The sequence below is a fragment of the Morone saxatilis genome, unplaced genomic scaffold, assembly GCF_004916995.1.
Source record: "Morone saxatilis isolate NCDOM2014 unplaced genomic scaffold, NCSU_SB_2.0 Contig8, whole genome shotgun sequence".
NCBI classification, from domain to species: Eukaryota; Metazoa; Chordata; class Actinopteri; family Moronidae; genus Morone; species Morone saxatilis.
In genome coordinates, this window is record NW_023340257.1 from 12,734,235 (window position 1) to 12,754,804 (window position 20,570).

The 20,570-nt window shown below is 39.5% G+C and overlaps 1 protein-coding gene across 2 annotated transcripts in view; it reads left to right on the forward strand.

Annotated features, from left to right (window-relative positions):
* LOC118341663 (rho guanine nucleotide exchange factor 17-like) overlaps positions 1-20,570 on the forward strand; it is a 63,082-nt gene that overhangs the window by 29,701 nt on the left and 12,811 nt on the right. For both annotated transcript variants that reach the window (XM_035679979.1, XM_035679980.1), the window contains 2 exons: positions 14,007-14,084; positions 18,526-18,708. In XM_035679979.1, coding sequence (XP_035535872.1) covers positions 14,007-14,084; positions 18,526-18,708 — 261 coding nt within the window. The remainder of the gene's footprint in view (positions 1-14,006; positions 14,085-18,525; positions 18,709-20,570) is intronic.

Sequence of the window (20,570 nt, forward strand, 5' to 3'; positions counted from 1 at the left end):
CCCAACATGAATGTTTGCATTTAAGAAATAATATTAATAATATATAGTCCTATTTCAATTATTCCTGGGTTTTTAGTTTTGTGTGTACCTGTAACTGAATGAAGGGTTTGATATGAGTGCACGCGAGTGGAACAGCTGATGGGCACACAGCACACACACACTTACCTTGACAGGGGTCCACACAGATGGTAAGCCTGTAATACACCAGGATTGTGAAATGAGAAATTCTTGTTTTTTGATCTGGTTTGGTCAGTCATAATGCGTCCAACACACTAAAACTAAGGTTACTCTTTTTTGTCCCTCTCTCTGTCTCTCTCATCACACACACACACACCAACAACAGCAACACATACACACACATAATGTAGTTACACACACCTACTTACTTACACACACACACACCTGTGGACCACCGGGTATGCTGACAGGTGTCATCAGTGCTCCTACATGTTTATCCGTAGATTCACTCCAGACTAACTCCGTTTTTATGGGGCGATATTGGCTCTAAGGCTGCGATACAGATGTCACATCAGCTGTCATTTAGCAGCACTTAGTAACACTCACTGACACAGACACAGGCGGGGCGGCCTGAGCAAGAATTAAACCCCACACACATTTCTTTGCAGGGTGGGGAGGAAATGCGAGGTTTAGCCACGGCTGCAAATTCAGCCCACTCATGATCAGCCACATATGCGTATCTGGTGGTGTATGGTGTTCTGGTGGGTTTATTTATAAATGCTGTTGAATGTGTCTCATGGGTGATGTCTCATGTGTTGAGTCTGGCTCATGATCATTGTCCTGTTCGATTGACTCCCTGTTTTATGTCAGCTTTTCCTTGCTTCTGCCAATCTGCACTGAAAATAATGACAGAACACACTAATAATTCATAGAAAAAGAGGCAGGAATCTTCAGCTGGCCATGTACTTGGAGTCTGTGTGTGTGTGTGTGAGATGCACACCACTTGGAAATCTGGGTCAGCCAGCTATGAGCTGGTAACTCATTCAGGGAGAACACTCCATCCCCAGGCTGCCCACTTTTTTCACACACACACACACACACACACACTTTATGGCCTTTTTTTTCTTCACAACCTAGCAACTGCATTAGTCCAGAACTAAACAGGAAATGCTAAGGATGTGAACACCTCTTGGAGTTGCTGTGGAAACAAGATGCTGTGGATGCTGATGTAATTGGTCAGATGATTGTGACCTGTGTATTTGTACATACACTGTCCTGATGCTTCCACACCAAATCTGTACTAATCAACAGCTGAACACACTCCCAAGCTAACAATTTCCATCTGTTTGAGCAACATTTGCTTACAACTGCAGTGTCCAGCTGTGCCAGGATGTTGGTAAGCCTTTTTAAAAATGATAGATTTGTGACTCACTCTTACATATTTAAGCATTCAGAAGGAAGCTTGTTGCTGCGTGCCACCGACATGGAAGAAAAGTCAAAGTATTGAGAAACAGATAAACGCGTCGGAGGTTTTTGCTTATTAATGGGATTTGTTGACAATAAGAAGAATAGTGTAAAATACCAGACTTGATGGCACTTATAGGACAACTTCTGTAGTTAAATGTCTTGACTTCACAATAGACACCTCACTTAAAATATCCCATTGTTTGTGATGTGAAAGAGCCGTATTAAGTGGTGCACTTCTATTACTGTATTTTAAGTGGGAGGTCAATGTAAATCAGACGGAATGCTTATTACTTAAAGGGAGGGATGTATAAAAATACAGAACCACACAATGTCAGACCTTGGAGGAAAGTTAGTGTTACTGTGGCATTAAGGTGGCCTCTATTTGGTGTTAAAGGTTTGTTGGTAAAGACCTGAGTATGTATTTAAAATGTCTGCACTCCAACTCCGAACATGCCTGAGAGATTGTCATCTCTGATCTCTGTCACCAGACCTTCAAAACCATCTATTGTTTCTATGGCAACAAGGATTAAAGGCCAGTTTCCTGCCACAAGCTTGACCTTTAAATGTCCTTTTGTGACCTTTTTCTGTTGTCACCGTCTGAATTCTGTTTGGGGTTTATTGAAAAATAAGACAAAAGCCACTTCATACTGTGCTTAACTGAAATAAATTCAACATGTTTCAGTGAGTGACTGAAATTCTGTATTCCATTATATTCCCAGCGTTAATCGTTATCTCAGGCAAACTGCAAGAGCAATGTAGAAGTACTGTGGTTGACATCAACTCCACAAGCTTTTTATGTGTATTAATATTGCATGGTGCACTGTATTTAAAAAGTTACTGTTGCTTCTCTCTGTTTACTTGCACGCAGCTCAAACCCGCGTGGCGTGCTGTCTTCTACTTATTCAACTTTTTATATTAAAACTGCATTTTAGATTCATGAACTCACAAAAAGTCTCAGGCAATGCATGCCCTTCGGCTGATGTTCCCATAGTCACGCAAGCAGTCCTTTTTTAAAGTTGCAGTTTGGGCAACTTTATGCTCTGGTCACATATCTAGATTTTTCTGTGTGTTACAAAAGGGTGTATTCTCGCTGGCGACGTGTTAATGTGGGTGCACATACTTTATGAACTGTTAATTTTTTTTACTGGCGGTTCTGCGTGTTTTTTCCACTGTGGAAAACTAACCCAAATATTGTGTTGAAGGATGATGGAAAATGGTTTATTATTATGGTAATTATTGCAACTGCACTACCACAACCATATGATGATGATATAAGGGTGATCAAAATGTATGAAGGCATAAAAATTCTCAATAAACCCAGAACTATATATGATAATGATAATAATGACCGATATTAATTGGACCTAAATTATCAGTACAGTATAATGTCTGGTATGGAAATTCTGATTAAACTCAATCTTGATGCCACTCCATCCTACACACTGGTCCTTTAAGCTACCTTTCAACAGCTGCTTTGATTGATAAAAAAATTGTCCGACTGATAGATAATGAAAATAATCAGAAGTTTCAACCATAAAATTGAATCTAAAAGTTGCAACATGCTTGTGAGAATTATCACCAGTATCCTTAAGTTGTAGTTAATGGCGTAAAATCATGCATAATACAGGTATGGTCCTTTAAAATTACACCCTTGCTCACTGTTGTCATGGTTATCTGTGGGCTGCAACCATTCAGTATGTCTGCATGGAAGTCGAAGAGACAGAAAGAATATTTTCATTCAAAGCTGTTTCTAAATGGAGCATTTAACTGAAATGGGAACTTTAGACAGTGTGTGACATTAAGATGGTGTTGTAATGGCAGATGGGGTCATTCGAAGGGAGATGGATCATCCCTCAATCGATTATTTATGGGGGGGATTGGTCGAGTCTGGCTGAGCAGAACGGATCTGAGCGCTGCGAGCGTCTGCCCTGCCTGCTGTCTCTTATTATACCCACCCAAAAGGGGGAGGGCTATGACACACACACACACACAGACACATGCGCTCCGATCTTGCTTACATCATCCATGCAGTAGGAGCAGATCAGACACCCATGCATACATGCTGAAGTGTGCTCCTTTGGCTCTTACATACGGTGTGTGTGCTGCATGACACACAAACAAGCGCTGACAAGCTGCGCAGCCAATCGTACCTCCTCCAGAACAGACGCTCACTTTGACACGCACTGAAGACACAAGACTGGATTCATGGAAGAGAAGACAATTTGCTTTCTGAAGAGCTGAATTATTTAAAAGCATTTGTTTGAGGAAGAGGAGAGGACAGAAACAAACAGCAGGAAGGAGGATGTTTATTTAATGCTATAAGAGGAAAGGTGGTGATTCCCTCAACCCTCAGATGTTTTTCTTTTATCTGCCATTACTCTGCTGACATGAAGACCGAGTTTGTGTGAGCGGACGAACCGACAAAAAACCCTGCAGGTGGCTGTGTGTCTATGTGCCAAAGTGAGGGTGCGTTCAGGCGCACGGACTGTTCCGTATGCTTCAGATGGTTCGAACCCTAGCCCAGTTCAGCATCGCTCTGGAGGAAATGAATGAGAGTGGGGAGAACACGGGAGACGAAGGAGGTGGAGGAGAGAGAGATGGACGAGGAGTAGTAGGAGAAGAAGTGTTGGTGGACAGAGATGCCGTGGATCAGTTCAGAAACAACAACAGGAACTCCAGCGTGAATCTGAATGGGAATGGGCATAGTGCTGGAAGCCCCAACGGAGAGGTAGACCAGTGGTTTCTTTCCTTAGCAGTTAAGATGTGTGTATGTGTGGGTGCGTGGGGTCCCTATCTTGCACTTTTGTATGGAGGACGTTATAACCTGCCAGTTCATGTCAATTCAGATTTCATTCCATCCAGCGTCCTCTTCTGAATACCTTTTCCTCTCTTGCTCTTCTTCTTCCCACTAGATCCTGCTTTTCCTTAAATTCTCTTTTATTTGACCTATTTTTCCGTGTATTTCCATCGGTATTGCAACTCATTCCTTGTTTAAATGTCTGCCCTCCCTGCATAATGTCTCTTTCTTCAGATCCTCCTGTTTCTGTCTCTCTATAATAGAATTAGAGCTGAGTGAATCACACGATTAGCTCCAACACCTACTGTCACAAACATTCTGTGTAGTCTCACTATTTGTCCGTCTGCACCCGTTCATGGATCTGCACTCACTGTCCAGTGTTCTGATGATCTTTGCAGTGTCTTTGGTGGTTCTTTTTAAGATGTCACAAGTAACGTTTCCTTTTTGCGTGTTTGTTAGTCGTATAACTCCTGCTCGAGTTATGTACGCTTGAGTGGGAGCTGAATCGACAAATATGCTTTGGATTACATTCAACACATTTGTGAGTGCAGAAACTCACACATACTATAGACATAACGCTGTAGCTCTGCTAATCTTAACACCCAGCCTCTTAATCCACACCGAGCACTGAAGTGTATTTGTATGTGGGAGGTAAATGTATGTGAGCTGTATTTTCTCTTCTGCACAACTCAAGAGACAAATGTGTGATTTTTTTTTATTTTTGGAAACCGTTTCCCTTATTAGAAATTTAGGAAATTAAAGCTAATTATTCACACTTGCAAGGACACAAGACTTTCTCAGGTCTGTCAATCTGATTGATGACTATTTTTATTACTGATTAATCTTGGGAATATTTTCAAGTAATCTTTTAGTCTGTGTCTTGTTTTATCTGACCAACTGTACAAAGCCTCATGGATATTTTAATAGCATAAAAAGTAAGAAAACAAGCAAATATTCATGTTGGACAACTGATGTTGCATATTTGCTTTAAAAATATTTAAATTATATTCATATTCGTAAATACTCATTGTTTTGCTCAGCCCGTTTGTAGTATTGAGTAAAAAAATATTGAATGAGAGGAGAGCTCATTACAGAACTTATCAGCGATTGTTTTAAGAACCGATTGTGTGAATGTGACATGAGACCAATGTGAGGAGCTATAGAAAGGAAAGTGTACGTATGATGAGATTTGGGAAAGGGAAGGAATGGAAGAGGTGATGATGATGGAGGAGTTGGGAGGTGGATCAATAGTGTGTGCGTGCATGTCTAAAAGAGAGAGAAAACTATTGATCAGTGTAGAGTAGGTCAGAGCAGTCTGTGGCCTGCAAATGACAATTAGGAGTACACACACACACACACACGACCCACACCACAACACACACACCACACCCACACACACACACACACACACACTGTTGCTTACATCTGTATGCCAGGATTACATAAGTCAGTCATGGGGCAGAAGAAGTGGAGGATGAGACTCATGACTGCCGCCTTGAAACATAAACAAGATGTGAAAATCAATGTGTGTGTTTTTTTTTGTTTTTTTGTATGGATGAATCGAGGAAGCGATAGGTGACGAGAATGTTTTCTGTTTGGACTAAGAGGCTGCCTGTGGCTGTTGCCAGGGGATACAGTCGTCAGGGAGGGAGGGCAGCAGGGGGGGCGGTGAAGGCGGCAGGGGTGGAGAGGTGTGACGACAGCGATGATGAGATGAAAGTAAAGCGCTGTGTTTCTGTCGCTATACATCACATTAACTTCAACTCAGACAGTGTGGGGGTTCAGGGGAAATAAATATAAATAATAATAAATTATACTGAAGATGCCTTAATATATATGTATGTATGTATGTATGTATGTATATATGTATATATATAATAAGCTATGCTGATGTTGAGACACATATTTAGTAATTTGACTGCATGCAAAGACGAGGAATTTAAAGAAAATTGCAATAACTTTACAGATTAAAACTCATTCTTGGCAAAGCGAATAGAAACAAAAGTCAGCATTCGATATATATATTTCATTCTGTGTTAATAAAGTCCTTTTGTAATCTAATAAGATTTTATGGACTTATTTAAAGGACTATTGCATTCTTGTCATGACTATTTGGCAGCAGAGTGGCTCCTGGTTCCAGCTAGGTAAAAGTCCGCCAATAACCCAACAAAAGGGTGAATTGTCATTTTTATACTTCTGTTTGGATCAAATAAATTAGATATAACTTGTTGATTAGGGAGGTGTTAAGTAGATTTTGTCACCTTTGGACCGAGACAGGCTAGCTGTTTTTGTTTGTTTCTAGTCTTTATGGCGAGCTAAGTCTACCGGCGGCTATGCGATACAGCTAAATATTTAGCGTATGAGAGTGGCATCGATCTTCTCATCTAAGAGTGAATAAGCGAATAAGATGTCAAATAATTTCTTTATTGAAGTGCAGGGCATGGGAAAACAGGGAAAACGTTTTAAACAATTTGAGAATATTGTTTCTCTAACAAATGAACTTTAAAGGTCCTTCACATCCATTTTAAACTCGCAGGTGATTTTGAGTGTGGGCGTGTGTAGACTATGTATCGCCCTCTTTTGCACCAGTTAGGGCAGGACAAAATGACAATGTTTTTGAGACAATCTGCTAACTAAGAAACAGACAAGCAAAAATAAACAGAACCAGGACATAACCTTGTTGGCAGTATACGTATTTGTGAGAAGCCGTATACTATAACGCCGTAATAGTACAGCTGCAGTCTGTACAGCTGTGTCCCAGTCTTTTTGTCAGCAGCTAAGGTCACAAAGAAAAAAGAAAGTGACCTAAGAAAATATTTGATAGCACAAATTTGAAAGCAGCTGCGGTGCTTTGACGAAATAATTGGGAACTTCAGTCCTTTGTTGATAGAATACAACTTTTAGATATTAAATTGTCAAAAGAGGTACTGGATGAAAAACTCAAGTTGTTTTTTGTCCAATAATGAATACAATTGAAAACCTTTGTATAACATCCGGTTTCTCTCTTTTAGCATGCCTCGAACACCACAGTGTGGCCTTGTCCAACTGTTAAGAGCAAAATAACAGGAACAGTTTTTTATGGTTTTGTACAAACAAAAAGTAAGCAGCAACACAAAAATCCCCGAGAAATCAATAATACAGAAATCATTAAAAAATTGAGTAAAAAAGGTAAAAACATGGATTTCTTTCGCTTTTGTCTCTTGACTGTTAAGCGTTGTGGTAACAGCAGAAGTAGAGACAGAAATGCAGTACATAGTTGGCTAAAATAATGTCAAACAGAGACCCACTGTGCTCTGACTCTGGTGTATGTGGTCGTTACTGTTATGCTGTAATGTTTGGCTGCACTTGTGACAAATAACTTACTTTATGGACCCCCTGTGACCAAACCATTATCAAGACACCAGGGCTCACAGAGGGACACATGAGAACATGCTGTGAGCCATCTATCCTGTCACATTTAATGCCGTGCCAGAGGCTACGACCCTGATGTGAACTTAACGTTGGAGATTGTGAGAGAAAAAGAATAACCATGCGCTCACCAGACACTTAACATATTATGGCTTACATATGCTCTTTGTGCGACTCAAATGACCAGACTGTGATGTACAGACCTGCCTCTCTAAACAGATCTTAGCTGGGCTGTTTTGGGCTGATTCAATTACACAAACACATTCTTGCTCTTCAGGCCACATCATTCCTTAGGATCTGCGTTGTTAAATGGATCAAAGTTATCTGATTACAAATAATTTGAAGCTGTTATGTCAAGATTTGCAGCTCGGTAAAATCGGTAATTCCTAAGGTTTATGAAGGATATTTGATTTAGAATAAAAGATAAAACATTATTTTTTTAAAAGCTTAAAATAATAGTTATTCATGCTCGATTACAAAGACATTTAAAGCTTGGTTTGGTAAGGGATTTTGAAGTATGCAACTGAAAAAATCCCACCCACTCCCTGCAGGTCTACCTTCAAAGCCACGCCCCCAACACACATGAACACGCAGTGCCTGAGAGGAGTGCAGCGCATTGTTGTCACCGCTAACTGTATCCAGCTACCTCAGGTCTCATCTCTCATGCATTCACTGCATAGTTCAGGAAAGTGCCAAAACAAAGTAAACCAGATAACCACGTACTTCTTGCCATTGGTGAAAAGCTACACCGATGTTACTTGGGTTTGACCTTTTGCTTTATCCAAACTTAATCCGAAGTTTGTAGCTTTTTCTACATCTGTGTTTGTGCTCTTGCTTTGTTGAGCAGTGCCAACTGTTGTATGTACAAGTGGAACTATACATATTGGCTGGTCTTTCTTGGGTTCGAATGAAATTATTGGCTGGGGTTATTACAGGCCTGTGACTGACACAGATATCAAATATATATATATTTTTATTTGATTTATGTATTCTGTTGGGATGTTAAGGGGATTTCAACAAATATAATAGGAAATCCCTCTTAAATACATTACCTTCCCTCACTTTTATTATCAGTGTATTATGTATTATACTGTGTGCTAGTAAAGTAATCCAAAATGAACCAAATGAGTCGATAACAGGAGGCACATCTAAAACTAACAGTCAATGTAAGTGTGCATTAAGGTACAGCAAGATCTTTCTCTGATACATTTAGACCACCATCTGAACATGTTCAATACAGTACATTAAGATAACAACAACATGTACCTGTCAGGGTTTGTCAGGGCTCACAGTGACAACAACAGCGGAGGTTCTGGGGATTGTGTGAGTGTGGGGATAATTGTCCCATGTCTGGTCTGCCGTCTTTTTCTTATAGCTGCATTTCTTGTGGTTGTTGCCAACTGGGACAATGAATGTAGCTGTGATTAATGTTATTGGTTTCACCTGTGCTTGTGCTCGTTAAACTTCTCTTGTACCTGTGTCAGCTTCACGCCTTCCCAACGCCTTCCTAGATAATTACAGTTTATAACCACCTGGCTCTTATTTTTGTGTGTTTTTATGATGACATTGTACTTACCAAAGTTACTGATGAATCTGGGGGCACGAGGGATGGTTCAAACGAAGCCTGACCAGGCATAAAGCACAAGCAGTCAGTTGATCGTTGTTAACGAACCCCCTATGTTAGTTAAACATATTTGTGAGAAACAAACGGAGGTAAGTATTATTCCTCGAACTGTCAGACCAACTTCATGGTTCTGCTTTGACCTACACAGGGACAGATCTCGAGGGGTGGCAGCTGCCCAAAAAATGCCTGGCCACCCCAGTTTGGTGTGAAATGCAAATTAATAGGGGATGAATTTTAAAAATGTGTTAAAAAATAGAAATTAACTTAGTGATCTGTTAAGGCCATATTTTAGACTAAGTGATAGGCTTAAGTTAAGTCTTAACTAAACTTTGGGATTGAACCCCCAACCTTCTGATTAGTGGACCCGCTCTACCTCGTGAGCCAACATATTTCTGCCACCCCTTAAAGTCTGCATGACACCCTCTTACCACCCCATGAATATTTCTCTAAATGTTTGACTGTTTGAATGTTTTGAAGAAACCTATCCTATTTGACTCCAAGAAACCTAAATATCTACACTGTACAGCTTTGTGAGCTCGACGGGGGAGAACGATGTTAGGCAAACAGTGACTCATGCTGTGTCATCATAGTACCACAGTGACAGTGTGTTTTATCACACTCGATCCAGTTGAACCTTCTGCTCCGAGAGTGTTTTGGCTTCAGCTCCACTGTTGCTTTGCTGTGAGAGACTAAACATTTTCCTGTAACTATTCTCGCCTCTCAGCTGGGGTTACTATGGTAACCCTGCTAGCAAAATGAAACTAGCATTCCTAGCATTATTTCACCATGTTCTGATGCGTGTGTGTAATCTAATAAAGACGACCAGCACAGAACAGAGGAACATTCCTGTATTGAGGGAAGTTCCCTCTCTTGTTCCCCTCATTGTCACACACACACACACCTTATTCCCTGTGTTCTTGTTGTCGGGGTCATACAGTCGGCATCGTTATCAACTGAACAGCTCTCTGAGGATCATTCGCCGTGCACATGCGTATTTACCTGTATTGTAGCGAAAGCAGTTGATTTCAGACATGTTGGTTTGTCTCAGGTCAAAATTATGATTCCAATTAGGCAGCCGGGAGAAAGGGAGTGTGGATCTGCATTTGTTAATTTGATCATCGTAAATGAGGTTTAATTTGTATGAGACATTCATGCAGAGACAGCTGTGTTCTTGTGTGTGTGTGCAGCCTAGAAACAGCATCTATTATGGCAGCTGTGGCTACCAGGGGAGTCCTGCTTATTATACTACCTTTACTGTACACTAAATAAATACTGCAGAGGGAATAAAGAATAATCTGGACAACTCTCATTTGACAGGCAGATGTAAATTCATAATGTGTGTGTATATATATATTTAAATTACTAACATGTTTCCTTCATCATCTTTAGTACCAAAGCCGATCAAAGAAAACAGTTGAGTGATGGAGTAGAGTAGGAGAGAGGGCATGGGATTGTGGATAGAGTACCTGTTCACTGCAGGTCTTGGGCTAGTTTGAAATAATCACATATTTTATGGATTCTATCTTTACATTTTTTGTATCATCCCTGATGATAAAAAGGTAAATTTTTAGATGTTCAGTTGTTGAAGACAGTCAGTTTTGTTGTCAATATTTGGCTGTTTCCATGTCCTTGACAACCGACTTCATGGTCGTCACACCACCTATATTAAAGAAATGCACGTCAGCCAATTTAATCATTCCTTATAAATTAATACCCAACATATTTTCTAGTTTCAGAAGGTATTTTAAGTCAACAATTGACACCTCTTCCCAAAGTAGCAACAAAATTGGACACACAAAGAATGTGTGTCTATAATTTGCTACTTGTTCCCCACATCCTCTCCAGCAACTAGTCCCTGTTAAGGAGTTGCAATTCCCATACTTATACGGGGTTACAAAATGTCTCATCTTCACTTTCTAAGAAAACTCCAGTATTTTGATTGCGATACCCTAAAGTTTCCACTTATTCTTTCCAATCTGATATATTAGTGTGTTATTTCTTAGCTAACAGTCTGCAGCTGCTTTCCATTTATGTTTGATAGCGTCTTGCAACACTCTCAACTAATAATCATCTATTGACAGAAGTAGCTGATTAATTAATTGTAGGATATAATACTGAAAGAAATTATAATGATATTATGAGAGGATAATTCATTTTAAGGCATTCACCAAACATTGCCAAGCATTTGCTGGATCCAGCGTGAAGATTTGTTACTTATTTAATTAAAATGTGTTTTTCTATTTTATATATTTGTACATTGAATTGTTGAGAATATGATGGGCATTTTTCATTATTTTCTGATATAGTATAGATATTTATTGATCAAAATAAAAATTGACTGTCTTTATTTACACAAAAAGGGTACATAAATAGTCACATGAAAACAGAAAAAACACACTGACAACAACAGCAGTCCATTGAGTCGAGTGAAGATAATTTATTAAAGTTAATTTTAAAAATCTTGCTATCTTTCTTGCTGTTCATGCGTGCTGTGAACCAAGATGTATTTTGAACAGACGAGTGTCCCCATTTGGAGGATAATTTGGGAATATAAACGGATGATTACTGAGGTATTGTGTTTCCCTCTTCAGCCATGAGTAGCCCTGTATTTACTCCACTTCATTGTGTTTGTGTTTATATCTCAGGGTAGAGTTAGACTTGGACTGAATCTCTGTGTGTGAAAGAGCAACAGTGTTGATCTTAAGAAAAATTCTTCGACAAGAGATGTGTCACAAAGTCATTCACTATTTTAAGTTCTCTCTCTCTTTCTCTCTCTCACAGACACACCATGACACACACTCCTCCATCCATACACCACCTTTTACCCTCCGGTGGTACCCCACAGTGCCCCTGGGATCCTTTCAGATGCCAAACACTAAACATGGCCTTTCTGGGAAGTCATTGTTAGTTATTTATAGGGCACAGTGGTGCTGGCAGAGGGGAGCAAGGGGAAGAGGGAAAAAAATCCTCTGTGTATTTTTGTGGCCTCCGTGTGTGTGTGTGGGTGGGTGTGTATGTGTGTGTAAGACAGAGAGAGAAAGATTTTGTGGGTTTTGCCTGTGGCTCCAGCTGATATTTATAAGTCATGTTTGGTACCGGGATATTTTGGGAGTATCCCCTGAGACCTCTGAGATAATATGTCTGACTTGTTTCATGATCCGTATACTCACCTTGTTATTGTCCCACTTCTCCCTCTCTCTGTCGCACAGTCTCTCTCTGTCGCACAGTCTCTCTCTCACACTCACACACACACACACACACACACACACACAGACACACAGCCTGTATCAAGTGATGCGATAGACTTCATCACATTATAACCAGACAAGCACAAATCTGTTTTAGGGAAAAGCTACTTATGTTTGAATTTAACAAGTTACCTATTGGGTTTGATTTATCTAATAGTGTAACTTAAGATGGAATATGCCTTTATTTGTTGCAGAACTTTATGTTTATTCACTTTTTATTTACTCTGTTTCCTTCCTGCCCATGTGTTGGGGTTGTGTCCGTTGTGTGTTGGAGGAGCAGCTCATTCACTTGCATCCATAAACCATGAGTCATTGTTAGAGTGATTTGCTGAGTCATGCTTTGCTTCTGTGGACTTCCTGGCCTCAGTGACCCCTGATCCTGTCCCTGTGTGTGTGTGTGTGGGGGGGGTGGGTGTGAGTGTGAGTGTGAGTGTGTGTGTAGGTGTGTGTGTGTGTGTGTGTAGGTGTGTAAGATATGCACTGGTAAAATGGAAGAAAGCCGTCAGGCAACGTCTGAGTGTTTTTTAATTTTAATTGTTTTGATTTTTCACTTTTGTGCGTATCAGCAATGTAAGAATTACCATATAAAGTTAGGTTTTCTCCTGCTTACTCATACTCCATTCCACGGTCTTGTTATCTTGCTTTTATAGATTGCAGTGTGAGTCTGCTGTGCAACTGATGTTGTCAACAACATTAAAAGATATTTCCATCCATAGTCACAATATTAAAACCAGGACCATATATATCATATGTTTGCCCAGTTAGCAGCATTCAGAACAGCAGAGTCAGTGCTCTTGTGAGAAAGCCGTACGTCAGGAACCAAGACCTTATCGGGGTCAGAAACGAAGACCTAGGGACTGAAACCGGAACTAGGTTCCCATCAAAATGCATGTGAAGTCCCTGCAGTGAAAAAAAGACTGTAGTAGAACAGTCATTCTTTGTGTTTCCGTTTCCTTGTGAGTCAAGAGTTTTTGTTGCATCTATCTACTATAGAGTCGCACGTTATTAATGGAATTAAGACTGCAGCTGTTTAAACATTAAACCCAAAAACAGATCATATCGTCCTCTTTTAGTATGACACAAAGATGGAGTTTCACCAGTAATGATGTGATCCTGGTGTGTAGTTTTAAACTGCCAGCTGAGTCTTTAATGGTCTCATTTCTGTACTTTTTTTTTACACACCTTTTGCATGGAGAAAGATCCAAAAGGCAGCAAATATCACTTCTTTTAACATATATATTTATTCATTGTTGCTTCAAATGGATAGTTTTACAGTGAAGTTACAGACAGGACACAGGAAATGAGAGTGGTGTGATATGCAACAAGGGTTTACCGATGGGAATCAAACTAAAGATGTTACAGTTATGTGATACGCATCTTATTCAGTAGGCCACCACAATATAGTGTGTTTACTCTTTCTGCCCAGCCTATAAAGTATTTTTTTTGAATGATACATCTAAATGATGATCTAGTGATGATTGAACGTCTTCTTCTGTCTTCACAGGACATGAGGAAACATGTAATGATGACCCTCTTGGACACAGAGCAGTCATATGTGGAGTCACTACGCACTCTCATACAGGTAATACACACACACACACACACACAGTTCACTGCAGATATTTTTATATCTTTGGTTTAATAAGTGAGTAACAGACACACTGTTTTATTGAGTGTTTGGTCATTACACACATGCACACACAGAAACAAACACTATTGTGAGTTCAGATTGCTGATGACATGAATAACAAATGTAGGTAACAACAGTGTTACGTAATCCACTTATTGTCATTCATCCTGTCAGGCTAATCTGCTAACCCCATCACATCTCACTGTCATCAGCATTATCTGCCCCCACACACACACACACACTATCTCACCTATATCCTACACCATACAATCTCTGTTCAAACTGCTAACTAACCTTTACCCCAAATCTTTGCCGCATCCCTCCCTATCACATTAACACGCACTCCTCACCTTCCCTACCTGCGATCACCCGATTGTATAACCTGTCGCTGTTCTGTGTGTGTAGGTGAGCAGTGTGTGCGCTTGCATATACATGTGTGTTTTTTATGAAATGTGGGTGTGTGACTTCTCTGTGCTTCTCCCTATGCATGTGTTTCTCTGTGCGCGTGTGACCACAACGTGAATAATCCTGGGCTGTGTTCCCATGGTGACACAGGGAAAGTAAGTGTTACCACGGTGACTGCAGTGAAAGTGCAGATCCCTGAAGGAGGGTGTCAGATGTGGTTCAGTTCAATATATGGAGACAGCTCCACAGCAGCATTGTCGAAAGTTGAAATCTGACTGGCTTGCAGTTTCTTTTTTTGGGGCTCAGAGATAGATATATTAAACTTTTTTATTCAGCTGAGGCAGGAGCAGATACCTGGTCTGACACAGAATTAATATGAGCTGTACTCATCATTCTAATGGGTCAAATCAAGCCTACGTGTATGTGAAAGATGTCGCACATAGTGACAGACCCACAGATAATTATCACCCACTCAGCAGTCAGCCACACAGAGCATTTTTTATTATCTTTTACCTTAGTGTTTTTTTATAATGCTCTGCAACTTCATTTTTTTTGCCACACACTCATCAGTGTTTCCGGACACTGTAGGCAGCTGTACCTGAAACGTACTGTGCATTATCTGCTCAGCATCAAACTGCACACAGACACCGTTAATGACTAGCTAGGGATCATAGTGGAGGAGTGGAAAGAACCATGTAGTTCTCAGGAGTTGCTGGAGACAAAAAAATGACTAAAGAAGAGCAAATATTGGGCTTAAATGAATGTATTACATAATCATTATCACTTAATTTAAGATAATTACTTTAAAACACTCATATAAATAGATGTAAGGTTTTAAAAGGCTATGACAGAATGATTGGAGTAGGAAAAAAAGTCAGAACTAAGTTATAATAAACTGAAAATGGTGTTTGGTCATTGCATGTCGAGCCGACACTACTGAACTCAGCACTGTTGGTCTAAATCACACTACACAGAGGGGATGATTTATTGGAATATAGACTAACTTTTCATTGGTAGAAACTGCATAAATGGTACAAAAATTAACAAACTATCTCTGCCCAAGACAATCTTTACCCCCCTAATTAAATAAAAAGTTGAACCCGTAACATAAATTCAATGTGTGTTACAGACACATCTGAATTTAATTTGTAATCCGGATACATCGTAACACAGGTTAACATCAGATAAGGAGTGTTTTATATGATATTGTACTCGACCTGTTAAAAAGGTGCATTCAAGAAACACTGACATCAGTTGGTACTGTATGTGAGTCGTGATGACCTACATAACGCTCTTCTTCACACTCTTTGTCACCTTCCTGACCTGACACTCTGTGCTCTGTATCACAACTGTATCAATACTTTCTCTAATAAGTGAGAATCAGTGATAATACTGAAAACAACACAACACACCTGACTTCCAACAAGAGGAGCTACAATACTGACACCCAAAGAGAAGCTTTATAACCACAACATTTCCCAAACTGTCTGCTCTGAATGCACACTGGATTTTTATAATTTCTGGACAAGTGAAGTCACACATTTAGGATCACAATTACATTAGAGACAGCCCTATCCTTATCAAACTATATGTGGATAGATCTGAATAAAAAGGCTCCACTACAAACTGATGCTTCCTTGTGAGATACATTTCTTGAGATCTTATATAACATTTCCAAGAAACATTTGTCGCAACAAGTACAAGCTGAATCACTGCTGTTTTAAAGATATCTCAAATCCCTCTTTGTTCCAGCTTTCTTCAATACAAATATTTTAACCAGCAGATTGGATTACTCATCAAATGTGTCATGAAGTCAGGCAGTGAGCCATGCATAGTTGACTGGACTTTACAGCTTCTGGAGCCTCGGGGTCACATCTGTCCATTTTAGACAGTAAATTGAATCTCCAAATTTCTCTCAGCTTTAATGGATCGCTGTGTGTGTGTGTGTGTGTGTGTGTGTGTGTATGTCTCAGTGTGAGTCAGAGTCAGAGTCGGGCCTACAAGGACACTGCAGAAAAAAAAACTACAAAAGATGATTTCATTGTGTGTATGTGGTTACCTTGAGAAGAAATGGAAATATAATTATAAGGAGGAGAAGAAAAGAAGGATAAAGGGGCATGAAATTATATGCAGGCACATTTTTTATGTAACACTTAATTTGTCATCATGTCTGATGCTGGATTCACTTCATCGTTCAGACTGTAATTACAGGTGGGCTAGTTGAGAAATCCACATTCATGTCGATGTAGTTGGAGATATCAGGGTGTCCTGACTTCTGTGATATCTACTCGTTGAAAACAACGACAGAAGTGTCACCAAACTTCGAGCAAAATGAGAAAAAAAAAATCACTTTTCACTAACAGATAAATGTACAAATGTACCATTATAGCTTTGTGTCTGAAATCTACCAGCCACTTTAATATTTTGCCAGCATTTTGCTGGTGGCTGGTGCTAATTTCCCACCCTGGCCACCATAACTGGCATTTAAATCTAAATACAATCCAATATTAACACTAATAACAATTGTTTCAGCTAATTAAAGAGGAGATATACCCTAGTTGTTTGTATGCGGTTTCACTTGGTAACAAACGTCTACAAATTCCACCAATTCAGACAACAAAAGTAACTTATTTAGGCTATTTATTTGTTGTAAGTAAGGCTAGCAGTTGAGGTCTTAGAATAATGACAGGAAGTTTTTCTGTCAACATTGCGTGAATGCAGCATTAATTACATGCCACAAACACGAGTCTTAAATGAAAAAATCTAAAATTAATCAACTTTAAACACCAACACTAGATATACTTATATTGATAATACCAGGTCACTTACATACAGTTCATACTGAAAATGCAACCCAATTATTAATCTCCTAGCAACACAGACTTCAGATCAGCTGTATGTAAAAGTAAAACATCTGAATCCATCATATCATCTGGGCTACAAGGATAAATATGTATGTACATTTATATTTAAATATTGATATATATTGTGATATAATAGAGTTTTTGGAAAGGGGAAAAGGTGCATCATCATATTGATTCAAAAATGTGAAAATCCAATATTACCATAAATCAGTTCACAAATGGTTGGACACAAACAAATATGTGCATGCGACAGGCCTGGCATGCAGAGGGTGTCAGGAATTAGGATGAAAGTGGCAAAAATAGATATGTTTTGTTAAATGTGTGCTGCGAGGATTGCTTAGCAACAAAATATTTAAAGCATTTTCTAATGATAGTTACATTGTGTAGCCCTGCTGTACAGGAGAAGCAGTGGTGGGAAAAGGGAAGTCCTCCCATGGGTCTCCAGAAAACTCCGGAACACGGGCCGAATGAGAATGAGTGTAATTAATGTAAAAAATGTGATGTGGATTGAACAGGTTTTAGCCTGATAGTTCATTCTTGACCTTGGAAACAGACAAAACATACTAAAGGAATAGTTTTGGCAAATATCAGCATTGAGACGATACCACTCTCATGTCTGTGCGTTAAGTAATTCACTAACAGTTTGTATCTTCTGTGTTCAATCTGTACATATGACATATGCTAGGTAGCTGCTTCCAGTCTTAATGCTAAGCTAAGATAATCACTTCATGAGCCTAGCTCCGTATTTTAGCGCACACAGAAGAGTGGTATCAGTTTCTTTAACCTAACTCTCAGGAATAAAGCAGATAAACTTATTTACCAAAATGTTGAGCAGTTACTTTAACTGACAGTCCACTTACTGGCTTCTTCTGGAGCTTTCAACTGCATTTCATGGTCCACATCAACGGATGGAGTTGCACTACAGTAATTTATTCTGTTATATTAGTTCTATTTCCATCAAGTCCATAAATGATTGTTATAATTATTTTGTCTGAATTTCAATCATCTGAATGCTAGCAATTTGTCAACCTAATTGCCCCCAACAGCCCCACACAGTTCTAATCTCGTACATATTTAAATAATTTGAAATGGTCAATTATTAACTGGTTCTCTTGTCCCCTCAGGGCTACATGCGTCCTCTCAAACAGCCAGACAGCGGCTCCATAGTGGACCCTCTGCTGGTGGATGAGATGTTTTACCAGATCCCGGAGATCCTGGAGCACCACGAACACTTCCTGGACCAAGTCTCCGGCTGCGTCAGCCAGTGGCACGATAGGCAGACCGTTGGACACATCCTCATCCAATCAGTGAGTAGAGATGACGATAAGTGGCATCTGTCCTCTCAGAAAATAGTTAATAGTTAAAATGTCATTGTTATCTGTTTGGATTTTAGTCAGAGGTGGAAACCCAACTATTTTAGACTTCTCAAGGTAACTTATTGGGAGTTTCAGTTTTAACATGACTTTGGATGGAATTAGTTTGAATATGAAGATGTGTTTCATTCAGCTGCCCTGTTACTTTCCTTTCCTTTTTCATCATGCACATGCGTACATGTAAAAAGCCAATTATGGACCTGTTTACCTGTTTATGTGGCAGAGAAAAAATAAAAATAAAAACTAGCTGGGAAAACTGCTTTCTCTAATCCTATAACCCAATTATGGAAACCAGGTTTTTCATTTACATGCCGTTTAAGGCAACAGGAAATCCAACTGCAACCAAGTTATTTAAGTGCCTGACTGAATAGTTTTCATGGTGGATGTATTCAGCATAAGTTAGCATTGTTAACCTCTCACAGTCGCAGTAAGCCCTTTACTTCTCTGAACAACATCTGTCTTGAAAACAATGTGACTGTGATGTATGAGGGAGACTTAAGAAATAATAGTCTTATATCCTCAAGCTTGAATCAACAGTAACCAATGAAGCCCACCTAAAAGGACACCTCATTCTTTACACATCAGCAAACCATACAAACCATAAACATTGTTCAAGACGTACTTTGCTTATCTGCAACAATTTTATTGTTTCATGGTGTATTTGTTTTTATTATCCCTGTAAGACAAGATAAAGACAATGTGATATCCACACAATTTATTACGAGGTTTCATACCAGAAATTGAATTATTCTGAAGTTTAATTCCAAAACCGGTTGATTTACTGCGATAATAGAGTAAAGCAAAGTGTACAGCCATGACACATAAAATTTATTATCTGTACCAGAGTCTTTAAAAAGTATTATTGACAGCAGCACGGACTGAAGGGAAGCTGTTTTATTAAGAGATGGTCTATAGTTGGCAACACTAGTTTAATATTTTATTTTCCCTGTGACCTCTTGGCGACCCATTTAAAATTTCCCATGACCCCAAGGGTGGCTCTCAACGTAGACTTTGAAAAACAGTCGGCTAAAACATCCGTGTTAGGCTAAATGTCAGGCAAGGCTTCTGCAAAGCAGTTTTTTACTCTGAGCAAACATTAAGTCAGAATTTTATTGTGGAAGAAGAAGCACAGATTCTATATAGACCACAATGCAGTGTGGCTACGGGCTTTGTTTTTTTTTTTTTGAGTGGGGAGAGCCCCTCACTCTCTTGCTATGTTAATGCTATTGTTGTCACTCTCAGCACCTCACAGCTTGAATGAAACAGTTTGACAAACTCTCACTGGACACACAAGCACAAAATGTGGGAATTTCAGGAAACCACTAACTGGATTACGAGCAGATGAAGCAGGTTGAGGAAAAGCTGCTGCACCAAAAAATTTAATTTCTTCATTTTACAACACTTCATACCTGCTGAGATAAATTCACAGATTATAAATTTAAAGATCCCCTCCAGCATTTAACATATAAAAAGACATACACAAATAATCTTCTTGGAACAATAATGATTCTTCTGCAAAACAAGTATTATTTCTCAGTGTATGTGCACTGGTGGCTTCACGTTTCTACATCACACTTGTATACGTTGCAAATTTGTGATGTCAGAAATCATGCTTGTAAGCCCAGCCCCTTAAAAATCTGATTTTCAGTGAGGCCGTACACAGGAATATGATTGTAAATAGCTGCTGTTATCTGTTTAGTTGAAGCTGTTGCTGATCCTCCACACTGCTCAGACTGAGTATCCCTCCCCCGCTACCTCACCCTCCCCTGCTCCCTCCCGTGTCCCCCCCCCCCCCC